The 21,086-nt window shown below is 44.8% G+C and overlaps 3 protein-coding genes across 11 annotated transcripts in view; 1 reads left to right on the top strand and 2 right to left on the bottom strand.

Annotated features, from left to right (window-relative positions):
• Mapkbp1 (mitogen-activated protein kinase binding protein 1) overlaps positions 1–9,517 on the bottom strand; it is a 55,631-nt gene extending 46,114 nt beyond the window's left edge. The window contains exon 1 of the mRNA XM_042687885.1: positions 9,401–9,517. Coding sequence (XP_042543819.1) covers positions 9,401–9,517 — 117 coding nt within the window. The remainder of the gene's footprint in view (positions 1–9,400) is intronic.
• The window catches only part of Ehd4 (EH domain containing 4), a 738,029-nt gene that overhangs the window by 154,260 nt on the left and 562,683 nt on the right, over positions 1–21,086 (top strand). The window lies entirely within an intron of this gene.
• Mga (MAX dimerization protein MGA) overlaps positions 15,308–21,086 on the bottom strand; it is a 79,236-nt gene continuing 73,457 nt past the window's right edge. For 7 of the 9 annotated variants that reach the window (XM_042687872.1, XM_042687869.1, XM_042687875.1 and 4 more), the window contains exons 23-24: positions 20,195–20,368; positions 15,308–19,121 (exon numbers count right to left, since the gene is read on the bottom strand). In XM_042687872.1, the coding sequence (XP_042543806.1) occupies positions 17,866–19,121; positions 20,195–20,368 (1,430 nt within the window). In that variant the 3' untranslated portion in view covers positions 15,308–17,865. The remainder of the gene's footprint in view (positions 19,122–20,194; positions 20,369–21,086) is intronic. The other 2 variants (XM_042687874.1, XM_042687877.1) reach the window with 1 other exon arrangement.

The following is a 21,086-nucleotide window of genomic DNA, read 5'->3' as shown; positions in this document are numbered from 1 at the left end:
TACCATTCAAATACTTAAAACACCTCAGCATTATTCTATCTTCTGACTTGGGTGATGTTTATATAGGGGATAATTATCCACAGTATCGTTCTATATATCATAAATTTTCCTATGTATTAGGAAAAATCATTTCTGAATGGTTTTTTGCTTGTGTGTGTGTGTGTGTGTGTGTGTGTGTGTGTGTGTGCACGCGAGTGCGCATGTACCAATCTTGAGACTTGAACTCAGGGCCTGTGCACTGTCCGGAGCTTTTTTTGCTCAAGGCTAGCACTCTACCACTGTGAGCCCCAGCGCCACTTCCTGTTTTCAAGTGACTAACTGGAGATGAGTCTCACAGACTTTACTGCCCCAGCTGGCTTTGAACTGTGATCAGAGCTCAGCCTCCTGAGTTGCTAGGGTTACTGGCAGTAGCCACCAGTGTCGGGTAGCTTGCTTTGTTATTACCACCTTTAAAGGGATCAACTGAACTGGTTGAGAAACGTCCAGAAGCAGTAGTGAAGGAAGACTGATAAGAAGTAGGATAAGAATTGAGGAATGGAGGTAAGCTCAGTTGGGAAATTTAGCTCAGTGGTAGAATATTTTCCGCGCATGCCTGAGGCTCCAGCCCCTAGGCCTGATCTCCAGTTTAAAAAAATAAATCCAGAAAAACTAAAGTCACTGCCTTTTGGGGATTCCTAAAAAGAGCATTTGAGAAAGTAGTGTGGAGGATCAGCCATATGGTTCCACAAAGAATTGTTCCAAGATTTTCAAATATATTTAAATTTCAACTATGAACAGAGAAACAGTGGGAAAAAAAGGTCTTTAGCCTTATTCAGTTTTAGAGAGATGAAGTACGTAACTTAGAAATATAGTCTTTAAAAAAAGACTGTTTTGTAGACTAGAGAAGCAATGAAATGCATTACAAATATATTCTGTGATAAGAGTAAAATTTACTCCCAGAAGTCTAAGAGGAGACATTCAAACTGTGCCTTAGTCTTTTATAAATGTGTCCTCTGAAACCAGAGAAAAAGACTGTGGCTAACAAGAAGCACTGTGGAGCTGGATATGGTAGTGCATATCTATAATCCCTGAAGTAGGAAGATGGAGACCAGAGTAAGGCAAGTTCAAGGCTAGCCTGGGCTGTACAATATGACCCTACCTTGAAATAAAGAACAAAAATTAAAATTAAAAAAGAGAAGCGTTACAAACTTGCTGCTTTGCTAAGTACAAAGAAAATTTTGGAAAATCTGAATATTCAAAAATAATAAGCCTTGCCGGATGCTGGTGGCACATACCTGTAATCCTATCTATTCAGGAAGCTGAGATCTGAGGACTGTGGTTCCAAGACAGTCCAGGCAGGAAAGTCCATGAGTCTCTTAACCCAATTAATCACAGCAAAATACCAAAGTGGCACTGTGGCTCAAGTGGTAGAGTGCTAGAGCAAAAGGAACACAAGGACAGCACCCTGGCCCAGAGTTCAAGTCCCAGGACTGGCAAAAAAATAAAATAAAATAAAAATAAAAATTAACAATAAGAAGTCTAGTTGGGCACCAGTGGCTCATGCCTATCATCCTAGCTACTCAGGGGGCAGAGATTTGAGGATCGTGGTTTGGGCAGGAAAAGTCTTTGAGGCTCTTCTCTCCAATTAACCACCAGAAAAAAAGGAAGTAGAGCTGAGGCTGAAAGTGGTAGAGTGCTCGCCTTGAAGGGAAAAAACTCAGGGATTGCACCCAGGCCTGAGTTCAAGCCCCTTGATAAATAAAAATAGATAGATAAGATAGATAGATAGATAGATAGATAGATAGATAGATAGATAGATAGATAGATAGATAGATAAAAGATACCAAACCCCACTGCTCAGCCTGGCTATCAAATTCACTTTTATTATATTCCCTCTAGGCGATTTTTAATTTTAAGAGGTGATAACTTAGGTTTTTAAAAAGAAGTAGCCGAGTAAGAACAGCACCAGCACGCACGTGGTATTCAGGTAAGGGGTAGGTTTATTCAGTAGACCTGCTGGGACCAGGCAAGGTTGGCACTCCACGTAGCTGGGAACGGCCTGGGAATGAGAGAGAGCTGGGAAAGAGAGGAAGAGAGAGGAAAGAGCTAGAAAAGAGCAGAGAGAGCTAGGAAAGAGCAGAGAGAGAGAGAGAGAGAGAGAGAGAGAGAAAGAGAGAGAGAGAGAGAGAGAAAGCGCCTCTGGGCCTGGGCTAGGCCTTATCTAGGGTATGGGTGGAGAAAGGTGTGGCCACATCCAATTCAGATGTGACCTCAGTGGATGCAGATGTGACCTCTTCCAGGTGTCCCAGCTGCCTAGGTAATGCAGGTACTGGGTGGAGTCTGCTTGCCATCCAGGAGCAGACCTTACAATAACAGTAAGCAGTAACAAACATGTAAGAAGGCATGCAGATACTGTTCTGTACCTCTCTGTAGGAAGGGCTACAAAAAGCAAGCAGACAGAACCTGGCCTTGTCCCACATTAAAGAGGGGGTTGCAGAGGAGAGGTTTAGACAGTAGCGACAGGAAGAGATTCCTATAAACGCCTGGGAACTCTTCCCCCTTAGCAGCCGGGCAATAGGGATGTGAAGCAAAACCAGCAGACTCTAAAAACAATGAGACACACAGTACTCTCAGAGAAGCTTAGCTTGAATAAACATGTCCCAAATTTCAAGGCCTGGACTGTTCCTCAGACAAAGGGCAATGATAACAGCTACGAGCCCAACTAGAGATTCAGGGGCTCCAGGGGAGGAGGGGATTACACAGGTCAGGCCCAAGCCCCATGTCCACCCATGCTTTTTTGTTGCTCAGGAAATGAAAACACATAGGTGACAAATTAAGAGAAGTGAAGCCAGAGGAAACAAAGGCCCTAAATACATTAAAAATACTGGCAGGAGGCAAGACTGACCTCCCCAGGGGAGGGCAAGGTGCCAGGTTCAATCCCTAGCACCACAAAAGAATAAAAAAATGACAAAGTGCAGACCCAACAGGGGAACTTGCCCTAAGCTGGGGGGAGACAGAGAGAGAAAGGAGAGAGGAGAGCAGAGAGGAGAAAGAGAGACAGAGAGACTTTAAAGTGAGTGAAGCCAGGTAGGTAAGTGAAGGCTTTGCAAGCCAACTGAGAGCCTGGCAAGGCCAGGCTATTTTTGGACAGCAGAGAAGAGGCACTGCATCCAGGGACAAGAGAATCCACTGGAAATCACTTTGAAGGCGAAGGCAGCTGTGGAGCAATAGGCTTCAGAAGGAGAGTGAAATGGAGATCAAAGTTAGATCACCAACACTTCTCACAGCATTCCACCTGCTCTGAGGGTGTCAGGACACTTCACAAGCCACAACTGAACAGCATATCAGAGTACATGCCTATAATCCTGCACTCAGGAGGCTGAGGCACTAGGAACATAAATTCAAGGCCAGCCTAAGCTACAATGCAAGTTCAAGGCCAGCCTAGATGATGCTATCTCAAAAAAAATTTTAAAGAACTTAGCAAAAATCACTCACAAAGAAAGTGAGAAGCAGAGCTTTTTGCTCAGGGGCCTCTACTTCTGTGTCATCCTTCTAGGTTCAGTGCTCAGAGTATAGCCCAAACACAAAAACTGTGGATTTCTACGAGTTTCAAGGGCAGTGGTTAAATATTCTTGCATTTCCTACTTCTGCTCTCAGGGGAAATTCCTGCTTATCTCCCTTAGTAAGGCCATGGCTAGCTCCTCACATCTCACTTTTTAACTGTGCAGTTCTCTTGAATCCATCACTGAAACAGCAGTTTATGGACCATCAGTCTAGAACACAGAGCAGAGCTAAAGATTACTGGAGGAAAAGAGCACATTTGATGGGCTAGCTTGATGTACAAAAGGCTCAGAGAGGACTTGGGTAGCAAGCCAACAGATTTTAGGGCCAAGCATCTAGGCCAGAGATTCACAACTGGCAGTGGATTTGGGATGGAACTTAATATATTCCAGCTACCAAATTCTACCAGAGATTTTGGTACCTTAGATCTAGAAGGAAGACCCAAAATGTACAGTCTGATGCCTTGATCCCCTCCTCACCCTGGACCCAAGTTGAGAGCCATCAAGCCTGATTACATGATCCAAAATGCTTTTCCCCTATTTAACTGGGAGAATAAAGTCTGTCAGTATTAATATCTGGGTTTGTCTGGGCTCAAGAACTGAACAAAGGCTGAAAGTAAATTATTCCCAGTCTTTCTTTTTTCCATGAAACTCACCTACACAAACTCTTCTTACAGCCACAAAATAAAAGGATAAAAAAAAAAAAAAAAACCCACCATACAATCAATCATGCAAGGGAAAAAAGAAAATTAACTTCATAAGACAGAGCTAAAAGGAAGTCACCTTGCCCGTTGCTTTCAGAGGGGATTATTTTATAACCTAGATTACATTAATAGTTATTCAGGAGAAAGATTTCAAAGTCTCCTTCACTTTTTCAAAATGTAACTACTTTATAGCACAGGCAATCCTTTTGTATCCGACTTCAATCCTGCCTGCTCAGCTTCAGTCCATTTCTGTCCTTTGTTAAAACAGAACAACAATCCTGCTCCCCCCACATAAAATCTTTCACTTTAGGCAAAGAGGGGGGAGGGTTAGCTACCAACAGTGCAAATGTTTCATTCTTAAAATACAGCCAGGCACTGGTGGCTTATGCCTATAATTCTAGCTACTCAGGAGGCTGAGATCTAAGGATCGCGGTTCAAAGCCAACTCCAGGTAGGAAAGTCCAATTAACCACCAGAAAACTGGAAGTGAAGCTGTGGCTCAAAGTTGTAGAATACTAGCCTTGAGCAAAGAAAGAGGAGGGGAGGGAGAGGAAGAGGGCGGGGAGGGTGGGGAGAGGGAAGGGAGAGAAAGAGAAAACACAGGCTCAACTGAGTTGTGAGGCAGGATTGCCTCAGGATTTGAACTGGAGGTGTATTTACAACTGATAACTGAGCTGAGCTTGAGAAGCAGCAGATCTGACATAAGATCTCAAAATGTAGAAACTCTTCTCATCCTGAAAGAAAAATGACAAAAGTCCCAGCTTTCCATTCTCGTAGTAATTAAAATCTCAACCTCTACCAGCCTTTTCATTTCAGCTTCCAATCACATTTAAACCATATTTTCAACTGGGTTTCTCTTGAATCAAAAGTCCTTACTAGGACTGAGGGTGTGGCTGGAGCAGTGGAGGAGGGCTTGCTTAGGAAGCCTAAGTCCCTGAGTTCCATGCCCAGTACTGCACTGCAAAGAAATAAAGCTACACATACACGTATAACAAATAAAAGCCCTTACAGAGTAGGACTTTCTCCACACATGTACCTCCCTCCTCTCCTAGTGCCCACCACACATAAATACATTGCCTCTCTCTACTTTCTTTCCCTCCCTCCCTCATCTCTCTCTCTCTCCCTCCCTCACCTCCCCCCCCCCCCCCCCCCCCCCGTCTTTATTTTGTCTACTGTGGGGCTTGAACTCTGAGCTAGAGTGCTGTCCCTCAGCAATTTTGCTCAAGGCTAGCACTCCCCCACTTTGAGCCACAATGCCACTTCGGGTTTTCTGGTGGTTAACTGGAGATAAGAATTTCATGGACTTTCCTGTCTGGGTTGGCTTTGAACAGGATCCTCAGATCTCAGCCCCCTGAGTAGCTAGGATTACAGGCGTGAGCCGCTGGTACCTGGCTCCTACTTTTTTTTTTTAATTTTCATTATTCCTAGTTTTGATTTCTCTTCCCAAGGTCACAAATGACCCCTGATCATTTATTCTTCTAGACTCTGAATTTATCTCTATTTTGTCTGTCTGACATCTTTAAGCTGTTCACATTCATTTACTCCTCAGTAATAACTACATACTTGACAATATCCTAAACAGTGTGAAGTAAAGAAAATGAAGCCGGGCACTGTTGGCTCACAAGTGTAATCCTAGCTACTCAGGAGGCTAAGATCTGAGGATCGTGGTTTGAAGCTAGCCTGGGCAGGAAAGTCCACGTGAGACTTATCTCCAATTAACCACCAGAAAACCATAAGTGGCGCTGTGGCTCAAGTGGTAGAGCGCTAGCCCTGAGCTGAAGAGCTGAGGGACAGTGCCCAGGCCCAGAGTTCAAGCCCCATGACAGACAAAACAAAACAAAACACTCTTACATGGCTGGGAATGTGGCTGAGTGGTAGAGTGTTTGTCTAGCATGCATGAAGCCCTGGATTCAGTTCCTCAGTACCATATACACAGAAAAAGCAGGAAGTGGCACTGTGGCTGGCTCAAGTGGTAGAACGCTAGCCTTGAGCACAGAGAGGCTCAGGGGCAGTGCCCAGGCCCTGAGCTCAAGCCCCAGGATTGGCAAAAAAAAAAAAAAAAGAACCCTCTTACAAATTTCTCTTTGTCCCTCAAGAGGCATACCTATTTATTCCAAAATCAGCTATCCTGCCACGTGCTAGTGGCTCATGCTTATATCCCTAGCTTCTCAAGAGGCTGAAGTCTGTGGGTCATGGTTCAAAGCCAGCCCCAGCAGAAAAGTCCACGAGAGTCCTATTTCCAATTAACTATAAAAAGTCAGAAGCTACAAGACAGTATATTGGAAATTAACTTTACAACTTCAGGGGCAGGGAGAGTGAGGGAGGTGGGAGAGAGAAGGGATAGTGGGAGAACAATCAGAAAGGGGGTAACAATGCTCAACAAGAAATGTACTCGTTGCCTTACTCATGTAACTGTGACCCCTCTGTACAGTATCTTTACAATAAAATAAAACTTTTTTTAAAAAAAAGCCAGAAGCAGAACTGTGACTCAAGTGGTAGAGCACTAGCCTTGAACAAAAAGAGCTCAGGGTCAGCGCCCAGGCCCTAAGTTCAAGCCCCAGGATTGGTCTGCACACAAAAAATTACCTGTCCATAAATCATAAACTTCCGGTGATTATCCACAGCTACCACATATTACAACTACTTGCAGAGTGTAATAGAACATAGGTCCTATGTGGTTTACCACAGGCAGGCTTTTAGGATAATCTGAGGTAAAGAATCTTCACTGAGGAGTGTTGGGAGGTAGGCATCTCTAGGGTTGTAGGTACACACAAACAGCTACTGCTACACTAGTGCTCATGCTCTATCACACCATTCAAGGCCTGGGTCATTCAACTTCAGCTCAATATTCCCTTCAGATACAGCTTTTAAAACAACCTGAAGTGTTGCATCCCTGTGAAACAGAGACTCTCAGTGGTGGTGCCAGGGACACCCCTTTTTTCACTATTTCCTTAGAAAACTCGGGTCCTCTTGCCTAGGGACTCAGTTCAAACATCCTTTCCTTTATGAAGTCATTCCTAATTCCCCTAAATTGAACACAGGAGTCTCCCCTGTGCTTCCATGGACAATTTAACACACACTTCTTAAACAGCACATAGCATAGCACATGTTATAATTATTTGTTTCTGGGGCTGGGAAGGTGGCTCAGTGGTAGAGCACTTACTTGCCTTGCATGTATGAGGCCCTGGGTTCGATTCCTCAGCACCACATAAGCAGAAAAAAAAAAGGCGGAAGTGGTGCTGTGGCTCAAGTGGTAGAGTGCTGGCCTTGAGCTGAAGAGCTGAGGGACAGCACCCAGGCCGAGTTCAGGCCCACAACTGGACCAAAAAAAAAAAAAAAACAAATAATTATCTGTTTGTATGTCTCACTGCTACAAATTCTTTGATGGCAAGGATGCTTTATTCTTCACTGACTGCATATCTAATAGGCATTCAAAAAATCCTTGTTGGATAAATTAATGATAAAACGACATAAGAAGTCTTAAAGAATGTCCATGGTACCTTCTGGATTCCAGGTAAAAATTGTACTAAGTATTCCCTAAGTATTCTTGGGCAGGGATGATATATATAATATGTATATATAATATACATATGTATACATATATACATGTTACATAATATGTGTACATAATATATCATAAGTATATCATATGTATATTATGTATATCATTCCTGGCCAGAAAACAAGAGCCCAGAGATATGAGAAGATTGGTCTAATACTGCTCACTATTGCCAAGTGACTAGTCCATAGAAAGAGCACCCTTGATTCTAATGTGCGAAGTCTGATTTGGGGGTTCATCCTCCTGCCTTTAGAGAATAGGAACAGTGATCTACTAAGAGTCCTCAGAAGGGGCATTATCTCCACTACCATGGAACCTTGAGTCAATACAACCCCTGCTACAATATACAGGAAAACTGATCCCTTTTATACCAAATCCAACTAAGGTTCTTATAAGGGACACGGATTTGAACAATGTCCTCCAGAACCCTACCATGCTGATGAACACTCTAAATCATTCCTCACCGGGTTTACACATCTCTTTAGAAGTCACAAGCAAGGTAATAAAATGCTTTTGTCTCAACTGACTCTTCCCTTGGTAATCCTGTACCACACAAAGCCATTGTGTTTACAGACTGCTAATAAGATACAAAATCTAATCTGATCCTGTGGGAATAAAGCCTTGGCTTCCCCCAAGGGATTAAAAGAAGTTAGTATGGCTGTCACTCAAAGTGGTAGAGCACTAGCCTAGAAGGAAAAAGCTCAGGGACAGTTCCCAGGCCCTGAGTTCAAGCTCCACAACTAACCAAAAAAAGAAAAAAGAAAGAACTTAGTCTACTTTTATATGCCCAACGTATGGGGCTCGACAAAGCTGAATAAAGCTGGGCCTCACTGGTTGTGAGAGCTCACACCTGTAATCCTAGCACCAGGCAAGCTAAGGGAAGAAGAGGACCAAGAATTTAAGGTCAGCCTGAACTACATCAGGAGAGCCTGCTCAAAATGAACAAAAAACAAACCTAAGTGAGGGGATAGGAAAGGACTTTGCCTCTGAGGAAATGTGACCTGGAAAGGCGGTAGCCCCTGTAGAACTGTTTTTCTGGCAGGCATGTGGCTTCTGGCATGTTATCGTTCCTAAGAAACAAGCTCTAGGTAAGTTAGCTAAGGCCTGTTAAAAAGATCAGCAAAAACAACTAATTATGGGTCAACATCTCACAAAAGGTGTTTTAGTGTTATTTCTTTCTGCTACTGATACAACTTGTCATAATCCCAGTTGCTACATTAACATCGACATCCACAGCTCAGTCCTTCCCAGGGTGTGTGATCCCACCGGTCCCTTTCCAAGAAGGGAAACTGAGTCATGGCATGTCAAGTGGCTTCCTCAAGCCCACTCTTAGCTTGTAGTGAGGTCATGGTGAAACTCTGGCGGCTTTTCATCCTAGTGACCTCTTATGAATGAATCTCAGTATGGTCACCCCTGCTGCCTTTTCCTTTCCACTAAACTCAAAGTCGCTGCTTTTTTTTGAGGGGCAGACACAAGCGCATTTGCTCTTCTAGAGGCAACTGGAGTCTCTCTCCGGGGGGGGGGGGGGGGGGGGGAGGAAGGTGAAGGGGGTTAAGAGAAACAGGCTGACAAGGGGTGGCTAGCCACACCAGGACTCACCTTGGAGCTGAGGTCCTCTCTCCGGTTTCCCGCCTTACTCCGGCGTAGTTTGATGGACGGGGAACGCAGCAAGTTCTTGATGCGGCTGGTAATGGTAGACCCTTCCACGGCCATCATGATGAAGGGGAGGGGGGGGGGGGGACGGGGGGAGGGGAGGGGGAGGGGGGGCCTGGGGACGACGGGTCTTGGGACTTGTCTCAACAGGGACACCGCCTCCCCGCTGCTCCGCTGGGCCTTCCACTCACGCACCTTTCCGCTGGCCTGAAATGGCAGAGGCCACCTCAGCGTCTCGGGCTAGGCGGCTTGGCGCCTGCCCGAGCCCCGCGGCGGCTGCCTCTAGGTCCGGCCTCCTCCTTTCCCCGCTTCGTCCCCGCGTGGCTCCTCACAACGCGCGCAGGACGAGGAAGCCCCGTGGGGAGGCGAGGGGGGTGTGTGTGCGGGGAGATGTGGGGTGCGGGGGGCCGGGGGGCCGGGGGGGGGGGTCCGGGCACCCAGGGGACGCCAGGCCCACGCCTGCCCGCGGTACCTTCACTGGAGAATGGGAAGAGCACTAGCAGGGCGGACGCCCCCCACACACACACCCCACGTCAGGTTCCCGTTAACGCCCTGCGGTTCCCATGGCAACTGCGCGGGCTCCCGGGAGGGGCCCGGCGCGGCGGGGCTCGCCGAGGGCCAGACGCCGGTTCAGCCCGGGGAGCCGCCCCCCCCCCCCGCCCCGGCGCACGGGCGCCCGCTCGCCACACGCAGGCCGGCCTCTTCCTCCCTCCCTCACCCGCCTCGGAAGCCCCCGGTTACTCGTCAGCGCCCCCGTCCGGGCCCGAGCTTACCAGCCCCGGGGCTTGAGGGCTGTCCGGTTCCCAGCGCCCTCAGACATCGCGCTCGACGGCTTTAGCTCCGCGGCGGCAGCGGGGGCGGCGGCGGCGGCGGCGGCCGCAACTATGGTGGCACGAGCGGCTCAAAACGCGAACTAACGCCTGGGCCAAGCTACAGGCGGAGGGGCGTGGCCGACGCGAGGAGGCGCGGCCTGCAGCCGGGAGGTCGACTCCCGAGTGGACGAGTGAGACTGACTGGGCGGAGCCAAAGGGAGGGCCTCGGCAGCCAGAGTCTAAAGGGGACTCGGACTGCGGATCCCGCGCAGTGTAATTGTGGGTACCGCTCTGAGAAGGAGGTCGACAGTACACGGCTTCAGAATTGAGAGCGCCAGGCCTTTTATGGTATTTTCAGGGTTGGTTTCCCCCCGGAGAACTTCACCTCCCCGAGCTCCGGGACACTAGCCACGCCCCCGGGGCGCTAAAGTTAACTTGTGATAGGCCGGAGGGATCCCAGCGCTTCTAACTCTCAGCCCCGCACGCTGGGTACCCGTCCGCCCCAGCCGCCGAGCTCCTCACTGCGGCCCGCCCAGCGCGTTCACCTGGAAAGGATTCTATCCAATGCAAACACTTGACCCAGTGTTGTCCGGAACTGGGCAACCCGACGGAAGAAAAGGAGACGCCTCGGGCAGGACTTGAGGCGTGCAGAGTAGAAGGCACCGGTGAGGAAACCCGGTCCTGGTTTTAATTCCATGTCTTAGTGCTGTCTAGTTCATCGGTACTTTGTTTCTCTGGAACTTAATACTTCCGCCCAGACTGATACTTAATTAGCAGCGTGGCGGCAGTAGGTTCAGCAGTTTTATTAGTTGATAGGCGGCGAGCATCGGTTAATATTACCACGTTTCATTAGCTTGTAAGCCAGTTTTGTTTCCCAGAAGCCGTGGAACGCTCCCCTGGTTGGTTACCTCCTGGAAAAGCTGGCCTAAATCCAAAGGCATGCTCAGCTTGAGGTCTCTCAACCTATCCAGACCTTTGGGGTGCCTGGGTAGATGACAGGCTAGCAACAGGGGAGGATCCCTAAAACTCTGCTGTGAATTTGTACCCCCACGGGGCAAAGCAGGAAGGTGCTGTGTGTACCGTAGCCATGGACCAACAGTATCACTTACTAACATGGGCAGTGACAGCAGGGGAAAAGTGGGGTCGAATGGCTGACACTGTCCAATACTGAAATGTACTCATTCCCTGACCGTACACTCTAATAATAAAACTATATATATTTTAAAAACACCATTTATAAAGCTTATTGGGTGACCTAGTGATCAGTTACTTCCTTAGAGACAAGCTGGAATGGCAGCCAGAGGCATAAACCCCCATTCTACTACCTATGCATTGTAGCTCTAATCAAACTAAAGTGAGTGTTTCTAATTTATTTCCTAAATCTGCAAGGAGCAAGGGCCATTAACTACAACCATAGAAGTAGGCTATTCTTTAACCCTTTTCTAGCCCGTGATTCGACCAGGCCACAGAAGCTGAAATAGCACTAGTAAATGGTGCCACCTGGTGTCTTTTCTTTTTTTTTTTTTTTTTTTTTTGTTGGCCGTGGGCTTGAACTCTGGGCCTGGGTGCTGTCCCTCAGCTCTTCAGCTCAAGGCAAGCGCTCTACCACTTGAGCTACAGCGCCGCTTCCTGGTGTCTTTTCTTGTGTGCAACAGGGTGACCCTGTACCTGACATTCATGCCCAGACCACATGAGTTGTTCCTAATTCACTTCAGGTCATTTTTTGTGTTCATTAACAGCTTTTCACCTAACTACTCATCACTAGTTAAGTGGATATAGTGTCAGTAGTCATTTCTGGCCTAAAGATTCTTTGGCTTAGCCCCTAAGAGAAAATCTTCCAGCATGGCTCATCTAAACCTGAGTTGCACAGGCAAATCTAAGCTCCTGGTTTCCTGTCTATAGATGATCTACAGAGATCTTTGTTAACCCTGAAAAACCTAACAGCATAATGAAAGTCAAGCCAAAACCATACATCTTAAAATTCTTCACAGTCCACCATGAAGCTTGGTTAGATGTCAGTACAGGAATAACAGGCTGGTTACCATGCTTCATGGCCACTCAAAAAATAACAGACCAGGTCTAGTGTGAGAAGGGTTATTTCCTTTCTCTTATCAAAGACTTGCCATCCTACTATCCAAAAGGGAGCTGTTTCTCGTAGAAATTATTTCATCATCCATCTACCATTTCACTTTTATTCTGCTTGTGTGTGTCCTAAACATGTACAGTGTTTGTCAGATTCTCCAATTCTGGATGTCTGGGAATAGATGTTATACAGTTGTCTTGTTAGATAAAATTTTAAATTCACCATAGGGAAAATAATATTTCATCATCCATCTACCATTTCACTTTTATTCTGCTTGTGTGTGTCCTAAACATGTACAGTGTTTGTCAGATTCTCCAATTCTGGATGTCTGGGAATAGATGTTATACAGTTGTCTTGTTAGATAAAATTTTAAATTCACCATAGGGAAAATAAGGGACAATTCTAAGATCCTAGGAAAATTTCAGGCTAGAGTAAACATTAGCTCATTCAAATATTGAGCACCTTTACATGCAAGGCATTGTGGACATCTGAGAGCAAGGATTGCAGGTGTAGACAGGATGGAACTCAAGACAATGCTTCCAATTCTGGTTTGTCTTGTTTTTTTTTGTCGGTCGTGGGGCTTGAACTCTGGGCCTGGGCGCTTTCCCTGGGCTCTTCAGCTCAAGGTGAGTACTCCATGGCTTGAGCCACAGCACCACTTCCAGTTTTCTAGTGGTTTATTGCGGATAAAGTGTCTCACAGAGGGGGCGCTGGGAAGGTGGTTCAGTGGTAAGAGTGCTTGCCTTGCATGCATGAGGCCCTGGGTTCAATTCCTCAGCACTATACAAGCAGAAAAAAGCTGGAAGTGGTGCTGTGGCTCAGGTGGTAGAGCTCTAGCCTTGAGCTGAAGAGCTGAGGGACAGTGCCCAAGCCCAGTTCAAGACACATGACCCCCCCCCCCCAAAAAAAAAAAAGTCTCACGGAGGGCTGGCTTTGAATCGTGATCCTCAGATCTCAGCCTCCTGAGTAGCTAGGATTACAGGCATGAGCCACCTGTGCCCGGCTTTCCAATTCTGCTTTCCTAGTAACGCAGTTTGTGATAAAATGTAATTGTTTACAGATCTGTCTCAAAGTCTCTACCAACCCTCCACAACCCCCCACACACACAACCATTACTATTACTCAAGTTGTATACATCAAATTGTTGTCTATATCAAACAGTTTAAAAGCTGTTTATATCAAATTACTTCCCTTTACTTCAAATACACATTTTAACTTTTTCCTTCCTTCCACTGGCAGTATGCGTAACCACTTGAGCTTTATTTTTCCTTTGTGTTCACTCAGTCATATCCATGTAAAAATTATTTAGCAGCAATATATGGAAGTATTGATGTCCTTTATAGCACTTTCAAACTCAATTTCACAAAAGAAATATGTCCCAATTTCTGGGTTGCCCATCATTCTCCAAGAAAGGACCTGAAAATGTTCTTCCTACACTGTGCTTGGTTTTGCGGTTTGGGGTATTTTTTTTTTTTTTTAAAGTCTGGGAAGGACAAGGGCTACCATTATTTTGTAGACCAAATATTTCAACCAGTATTGGGGAGAGGATGGGGATGACAGCAATGATAACAAAGCTACCAAGCCTTACCAAAAATACTGTTTACATTGTCAACTTTCTTCAGCATTCAAAACATCTTCCAGTATTTCATCTCCATAATTCTGGGAATGGGCGAATGCATATACTATAAAGCTGAAGTAAACAATTTGTTACATGATTGATCTGTCAGCGACCTTAAATAGATGATCAGAAACAGCTTCATGTTTAAAGGATTTCCTTAATAAAAAAAAAAAAAAGCTCCTATAAACTATAAACCTAGTTAACATCTTGTCTTTAAAAACTACTTTCCTAGGTGCCTCATTAGCGCAGTAGGTAGTGCGTCAGTCTCATAAAAACTATTTTCCTGGGGCTGGGAAGGTGGCTCAGTGGTAGAACGCTTGCCTTGAATGCATGAGGCCCAGGGTTCGATTCCTCAGCACCACATAAACAAAAAGAAAAAAGCCGGAAGTGGCACTGTGGCTCAAATGGTAGAGCGCCAGCCTTGAGCTGAAGAGCTGAGGGACAGTGCCCAGGCCCAGAGTTCAGGCCCCACGACCGAACCCCCCCCCCAAAAAAAAAACTTTTCCTACTCAGGGGGCTGAGATCTGAAGACTGCGGTTCAAAGCCAGCCTGGGCAGGAGAGACCGTGAGACTCCTATCTCCAATAAACCACCAGAAAACTGGAAGTGGCGCTGTAGCTCAAGTGGTAGAGCGCTCGCCTTGAGCTGAAGAGCTGAGGGACAGCGTTCAGGCCCAGAGTTCAAGCCCCATGACTGACCAAAAAAAAAAAAAAAAGAGAGAGACATATTACAAGGATTAGAATACCAAAAACCTCCCCCCCAAACACCATGTCAAAAAATTTGGTAACAGGGCTGGGAAGGTGGCTCAGTGGTAGAGTGCTTGCCTTGCATGCATGAGGCCCTGGGTTCCATTCCTCAGCACCACATAAGCAGAAAAAGCCGGAAGTGGCTCTGTGGCTCAAGTGGTAGAGCGCTAGCCTTGAGCTGAAGAGCTGAGGGACAGTGCCCAGGCAGTGTTCAGGCCCCATGATTGACACCCCCCCAAAAAAAAATTGGTCTACAAAACGACTTCCTATGATAAAATTTCAATGACATCCTCCTTCAAATATACATCTCATTACAAATTTTCTGCTCCACCTGGAGGGAAGGGATAATTGAAGAACAAAGGAAGGGGTAACAATGCTCGACAAGAAATGTACTCATTACATTACTCATGTAACTGTAACCCCTCTGTACAGCATCTTCACAATTAAATTTTTAAAAAATTCTACAAACCTCTGAACTGCAAATTCTGCTTTAATTAGTAGAACTGGTTTATTTCAAGCTTATACATCTTGCCTTTCAATCACCAAACCTGCTATTCTTGTTTCTAAAAAAATAGTCACTTTCAAAAGCAGAAAATGAAAGATATATATTTAATATATAAAAGAAAATGCTAAATCTGACATAATTATATCCTTAAAAACATTCCATTTATTTACAGATGTATAAAAGGCGGATTATTGGTCTACTGAGATCATGCTTCTTATAGTAGGATGAGAGCTGTCTTCTAGGTTCCTCCAATCTTCTCACTCAACTTCATCTGTCATAATCATACATGTTATTTTCATAGATCAGTTTTTTTTTTTTCCAGGGTCAGGTTAAAGGGCAGGAGTTCGGGGGACACTTTAGGTTTGTCAAGACTGCAAGGCCTGTTCTGGACTGAGCCCTCCTATCATGAACCCTGACCACTCCTAGATCTGTCTTGAGAGAACACTGTTATCCTGGGGCTTCGTTATGTCTGCAGCCTTCCCTGAACACCCAGAATCACCCCTCATTTCTATCTTTGTATATCTCTTCTAAACACAGCCAGATACTCACAAATCAAGAAATGACTTTGACCTGTTTTGCTATTCTCTTATTTTTTTAAAAAAAGCTAAAGTATTCAGAAGCTAAAATGGTCCTTCTTTTCCTGAGGATTTTTCTTCACTCCCTTGCCTGCTCCCTGACTGACCCTCAGAACTAAGTCAGAACATGGGGAAGTGACAAGCAATGAGAAACTGCCATACCCCAAGGACAACTATTAACAAGGGAGACAGAGGCTGAACTCCATGGGCTAAGGCATTGAATGAAATCTGTGGGGTAAAGGGTAGAAAGGATAATGGGAAGCTGAAGAACACTCCTTGCTTTGTTAAATGTCTTCAGCAAGAGGAAAGGTTAAAGGTTAAGTGCTGTTGAGCAGGTCTAGAAAGGCAAGCAGCATAAAATAGTTTATTCCCACTGCTCTTTGCAGAATATTCCCCATCTTTTGCAATCTGTTGATTGTAGGGGTTAACAGAAGGGGAATCAATCATGGAAGATAATTCACTGGCTAGATCCATTCCAAAGTTGGTCTCACAACCTGGGACATGGGATAACAAAGGCAGGGGATAGAGAAGAAATAGCATTGCCCAGGCACAGCCCAGGCACTGGAAGCTCTTGTGTTAAGTGTTTTACAACACAAGCAAATCCTGTCAATAAAGACAGAACAAGGGTTACATTCCAAAATATAATTATTTAAGAAAGGCAAAATGCAGCAGCTAAATCCCAGTCTATACATTTTCAGAATAGTGATTCTTGCCCCCAGGAGTTTCTGAGACCCCTCAAGTGCACCATGATTATTTACAAACTAGATAGGAAACATCATTTCTATACCCAATACAAATCTCATCTTCTAGGTTGAAAACTTCAGCCTTTGAGAAATCTATGAAAACAACTATACAAAAATATAAATATCTCTTATCTTTACACGGCTGCCAGTCCTTCATACCCTGACAGCTAATGAGTGAAAAAGCTCTACAGATCACTGAATCCATGATAGCAGATAAAAAATATATCTTGTGATTCAAATACTGCCTTACTTCCCTGGTAAAGAATGCCTAGTGTGACTTGTCTTTACATCCTGTGCAGGTAGCAGTGAGCAAAACCTTCAAGCACCAGGAGCTGTTTAAACTGGGAAATATACAGCCCCACTATTTATTTTGGCCACGATCTCTAGTTTGGAGAGAGAATGCTTTTTATTTTAGCTGTCTCTTAGTGAGGTGGTCTGTGAAGGAAGAAGTAGACCTAAGTCTACTTTCAAAATTACATATTCTGGGTAGAAACCCCCAGCACTGTGAAACACATTCAGAAAGACAATAAGGGAGGACTACATTATTTTAAACATCTCAAATTAATTACCTTAGTACTAAAAGCTAAAAGTATCCCTATTTTACCTGAAGGCTTCAATTTATAATTCAAACAGGAAAGGTAAGAGAGCAGAGGCTACTTGGGTATGAAAGAGAAATTCTGCTGAATGACATAAAATCCTTTACTTTGGTATTCCATAATACCCATCCTCTCTCTCCCTTTTTTGCTGTGATTTACCTATTTTTGTTTTTGACACAGGGCCTTACTTTGTACCCCAGGTTGCCCTTGAACTAGTGATCCTCCTGTCTCAGCCTCCCAAGTAGTGGAATTACAGGCATGTGCCACCATGCACATAAGAGCTATATATCTCCCTGTTATTGAAATACCATCTAAAAACTACTTCTTCCAGATTCCTTCCCTCCAGTCCATTCCTTAGCCAAACCCAACAACTATTACAGTTTAGCAGATAGCAATTCCAGTCTAAGCAGCTTTTCCTCTTGAGGGTACCAGTGTGAAGCCAGAGTCTTGTTAAGATTTTCTTGGGTAAGAGGGGAACCTCATGTTTAGTAATGGATCACATCTTCTTAAAGAGGATGAAAGGATCCAGCACCACAAGTGAGGTAACAAATTTTAGCATGATCAGAATTTCATAGTATTTCTTATACCAGGATCAGCACCCTATCCCTTTCTCCATCAATACACATCATCAAAGTCAAAGACCATAGTTCCATGACACAATAAAAAGATGCCCAGATAAAGGACACGGGATTCCATTTCCCATCACAGCCTGATTTGTTTGAGGACAAATAAGTTCATTTCCCTGCAGAACTTGGTGAGACCCCAGATTTGCCCAATTTAGCCACAACAGGAGCCAATGTAGGCATCACCTTGCTCTCCCGGCCTTCTTGGTCACTCCCTGGTAAGTTTATTTTGTGCCCAACTTTGGCAGATATAGGTGCCAAACAAGGCATTACTTTGAGACTCTGACCATCTGTATCATTGGGAGGATTGGCTACTTTTAAACCTAAAGGTGCCAACTTTGGCATAGGCCTCCACACAGTCTCTGTGTTGCTATTCTCCAGGCCCGTCTTCATGTGTAGGATTGGAGGTGAGCTCACAATTTCAGGTGCTGCAGGGATGCCAGAAGTACTCTTCCTTCCATCACTAGATTTCCTGTGGGAAAGGAAAGAATCCTTTACCTCAGAGTCAATGACAATCTTAAGGACATCTTGCTCAGACGCTGTTTCTACAAGTTGTTTTTCATTCTCAGAAAAGTCATCATCTTCCAAGTGCAAGAGGAGGGGGCTGATAGAGTCAGTTTCTCCTTGAACATCAGTTAATTCTTTCAAACCTGGTCCCAAGTGGCCAACCTGGAAGGCTGTTCTGTTTCCAGGAGGAAGTTTACTGATAAAAGTCCGTCGAGAATCCCCTGGGAAGTCCGTATCCATAGAGCCAGGCAGTTCAGACAAGCCAACAGTATCATCATTTAGTTGCTGATTAAGAAAGGCAATCTCATTGAGCAATGAAGTCAGGGTCTCATCAGTGTCATCCTCATCTTCCATGTTGCTTAGCAGTTCACCAGGATCCAGAGCTGCTTCCTCTATAGCTGAAGCAACTTTCCTCAGCTCCATCTCTAGGCTTGAGTCTTTGAGATCTTTCATCTTAAACTTATGAAATGGAGATTCCCTTGTCTTTAGTCTTTCTCCTTTCAATTCACCTTCTTTTCGACTATATCGAACCCCTCTCATATCACCAGAAGTCTTTTTAGGTAAGAACCCATGTGTGTCCTGCATACTAGAAACATCTATTTGTGGAAAACTAGAATCTTTATTTGCCTGAAAAACTTGGGTTGGACCCAATGTCACCCTGCCATCTCTATGACTTCCTCTGGAAGAAATTCTACCTAACGAGTTATCTTCATTCCTGATGGTGTCTCTCAGGTGGCCAGGTGGCTTGCCATCCGGAACTTCATGAGGGTATTTGCTGCCTCCAATGTCTACGATATCATCTTCTTTAGCCAATGATGTCACATTAACAATTCGGGGCATCATAAATAAGTCATCATTTTCTGAAAACCGAAAATTGAGACAAAAAAAAAAATAACATTTAGATCTACAGTTGTGATTATCTTTCTCTCCCACATATCTTTTCCTCTCCCCTTCTGTATCAGTTATACTAATGACTTTATGATTCAGCTATAGTTAAAATTTTCTAGTTAATGTCAAGAAGATGAAAAAGTAACATCAACTACAATCAAAAGACTGATATTCATCATTACTCAGATTTCCAACTAATCATTTTAGAAAATGCTCCCCACTAGCCGGGAGCTGGTGGCTCACGCCTATAATCCTAGCTACTCAGGAGGCTGAGATCTGAGGATCAAGGTTCAAAGCCAGCCTGGGCAGGAAAAGTCCGTGAGACTCTTATCTCCAATAAACTACTCGAAAACCGGAAGTGGTGCTGTGGCTCAATTGGTAGAGCGCAAAATACAAGGCTATAGCAGAACAAAACAAAAGGTTATAGAAGAACAAAAATATTCCTTTAAAAAAGATATTGAGGGCTGGGAAGGTGGCTCAGTGGTAGAGTGCTTGCCTTGCATGCATGAGGCCCTGGGTTTGATTCCTCAGCGCCACATAAGCAAAAAAGAAAAAAGCTGGAAGTGGTGCTGTGGCTCAAGTGGTAGAGCACTAGCCTTGAGCTGAAGAGCTGAGGGACAGCACCCAGGCCCACAGTTCAGGCCCCACGACCGGACCCCAAAAAAAAAAAAAAAAAGAAAGAAATTCTAACACAACACAAAACAAAGATTTATCAACACCAAGAAGACAATGATGCTTCAACATATCCCTTTCACTGTGACATCCTTAGTGGTAGAGTGGTTGTGTAAGATGCATGAAGCCTGGGTTCGATTCCTCAGTACCACATAAACAGAAAAACCCACAAGTGGTGCTGTAGCTCAAGTTGGAGAGTGGTAGCCCTGAACAAAAGCAGCTCAGGGGCAGTGCCCAGTCCCAGAGTTCAAGCCCCAGAATAAGGAAAAAAAAAAAAAAATTAAAAGCTCTTTAATGTTGGAAAGTTTCCTCTACTACTGTGAGACACCAGGGATGACTTGTTTTACTATCCATAGTAGATCAGACCACACACCTGATTGAGCCAGACTGCTGCTGACAACTTCAGATTTCAAATCCGCTTCTAAAAGAGGAGAAATAGTTACCACTGGTCCTGAGAATAGAGGCCCTTTTAAGGTGAGCAACTGGCCTTGTGGAGTCATCACAAGGTTAGCAGAAGAGTGTGGAGTATTAGAGGGTGAGGTGTTTTCTGCAAGGAAAATTAGAAATCAATTATGCATAAAAGACCTTCAACTAATTGCTACTGTAGTCAGAAATTTAAATGATGTCCCTAAAACTTGACTTGAAAAGCAAGAAGTAAATTTTGAATTGAGTTAGAGAAACTAAACTTAAAATCTACTTTTTGCAACAACTCTTCATTACCTGCCCAGTGATCCACTTCAGGGACAGAACCTATTTGTTTAAGTGCAGAGGTATAGAACCATTATCTCAATGGAATGCTTCTGATAGTTATGATAGAGTCAAGATGAAGACACACAAAATTCCATTCCCAAGTTCCTTTCCTACACAACTCTACCAAAACACTTGAAGTTTCTAAGCCTCATTTTCCCCATCTGTAAAATGAGATAATTAGTTATTCAATTCCTTTCTTAAAACTAACACCAAGTAAGGCACCAGTGGCTCACTCCTATAATCCTAGCTACCCAAGAGGCTGAGATCTGAGGATCATGGTTCAAAGCCAGCCCGGGCAAGCAAGAAAATCCATACAAGTTTTATCACAGGAGGGGAAGGTGGCTTGGTAGTAGAGTGCTTGGCTTTGCGTGCATGAAGCCCTGGGTTCAATTCTTCAGCACCACATTAACAGAAAAAGCCAGAAGTGGTGCTGTGGCTCAAGTGGTAGAGCGCTAGCCTTGAGCTGAATTGCTGAGAGCAGCACCTAGGCCCAGAGTTCAGGCCCCACGACCAAC

Source organism: Dipodomys spectabilis, unplaced genomic scaffold (assembly GCF_019054845.1).
Source record: "Dipodomys spectabilis isolate Male_0828 unplaced genomic scaffold, ASM1905484v1 ptg000108l, whole genome shotgun sequence".
NCBI classification, from domain to species: Eukaryota; Metazoa; Chordata; class Mammalia; order Rodentia; family Heteromyidae; genus Dipodomys; species Dipodomys spectabilis.
Note: the sequence above shows the minus strand (reverse complement) of the source record. Positions and strands in the feature narration are given on the sequence as shown.